This window comes from Mus caroli, chromosome 3, assembly GCF_900094665.2.
Source record: "Mus caroli chromosome 3, CAROLI_EIJ_v1.1, whole genome shotgun sequence".
Classification (NCBI taxonomy): Eukaryota; Metazoa; Chordata; class Mammalia; order Rodentia; family Muridae; genus Mus; species Mus caroli.
The window spans coordinates 31969779-31970909 of NC_034572.1; the positions used below are offsets into that span (position 1 = coordinate 31969779).

The 1131-nt window shown below is 40.7% G+C and overlaps 1 protein-coding gene across 1 annotated transcript in view; it reads right to left on the minus strand.

The window, feature by feature from the left end:
• Positions 1–570, minus strand: part of LOC110291121 (la-related protein 4-like) — a 2361-nt gene extending 1791 nt beyond the window's left edge. The window contains 1 exon segment of the mRNA XM_029475185.1: positions 5–570. Within this exon segment, the coding sequence (XP_029331045.1) occupies positions 5–570 (566 nt within the window).
• Positions 571–1131: the final 561 nt, after the last annotated feature.

A 1131-nucleotide genomic window follows, 5' to 3' on the forward strand; every position in this document is an offset into this window, starting at 1 on the left:
TGGTCTCACTTTTTCTCCCTTCTCATCAACTTGTACCATAGGGGAAGATCTCAATACTTCAAGAATTAAATCTGTATTTGTAGTCAATTTTTTTATTTCTTCCATGTTGGCAATTGTCCATATTGGGACGAACTGATCACTATCCATTTGAGATATCAAGTAAAGGTCCTTTGATAAATTTTCTCGTGAGAAAAATAATTCCAATTGTTTTTTCAGACATTCTTTTAAATCTTCTGTAGAAATTGCTGAACTGCTTTCTCCAGGAGCATCATATAGTTGGTAACTCAGGTCTTCAGGTCCTAAGATCATCCCATCAGCGGACTCTTCAACGTCTGCAGTATTTCTTGTGGTTTCACAAGATGGAGAATACATTACTTCATATTCCTTACACATATCTTCTGAAAGTTCTGTATTGCCCTCAGGGTGAGATCCATATGTGGCTGCAGTTTCATGCCAAGAGGGTTCAGTTACAGGAGTGCCATCCGGATTTCCAGAAGGAATTTCTTGCCATACTTTGGCATTAAGATTTAAACCAGTGCCTTTAGATGTCACCTCAACGAAGAGCAACATGTCTGCTTCCGCTCGGCCCGATTGTTCACGCTGCCGTGACTCCAACTCCTCACTGCAAATTTCAAGCATACAGTTGGGACTGGGCATTATTAACAAGAGTCACCCTGCTGCTGGAATATCTCTATGAAGAGTTCATCTTACACAACTACATCCTTAACACCCGTGAAAAGCAGCTTTCTACTCCCGCTCCTCCCAGCCCCCGGCAATTACCATTCTCCAAATTTGTCTGCTTTGAATTCCACATTCAAGCAAGATCATGAGGGATTTGCCTTTCTGTATCTTCTTTATTTCACTCAGCAGTATGGCCTCCATGCTCATGCATCTAGCGACAAGACAATATTTGCTTCCCTTTAGACAGGATTCGATAGCATCCTACATCCCACAGACACTGTCTTCACTGTGTTCACTGATGGGCAGGTTGCTTCAGTATCTCAGCTGCTGTGAATAGTGTAATGTACTTGACATGCTGCCATTTTTTTGACCCTTTGGTATTTTTTATTTTGGATTAATATACATAGAAGACAAATTGCTGGATCATTCTATAGTCCTAGATTTAGTTTT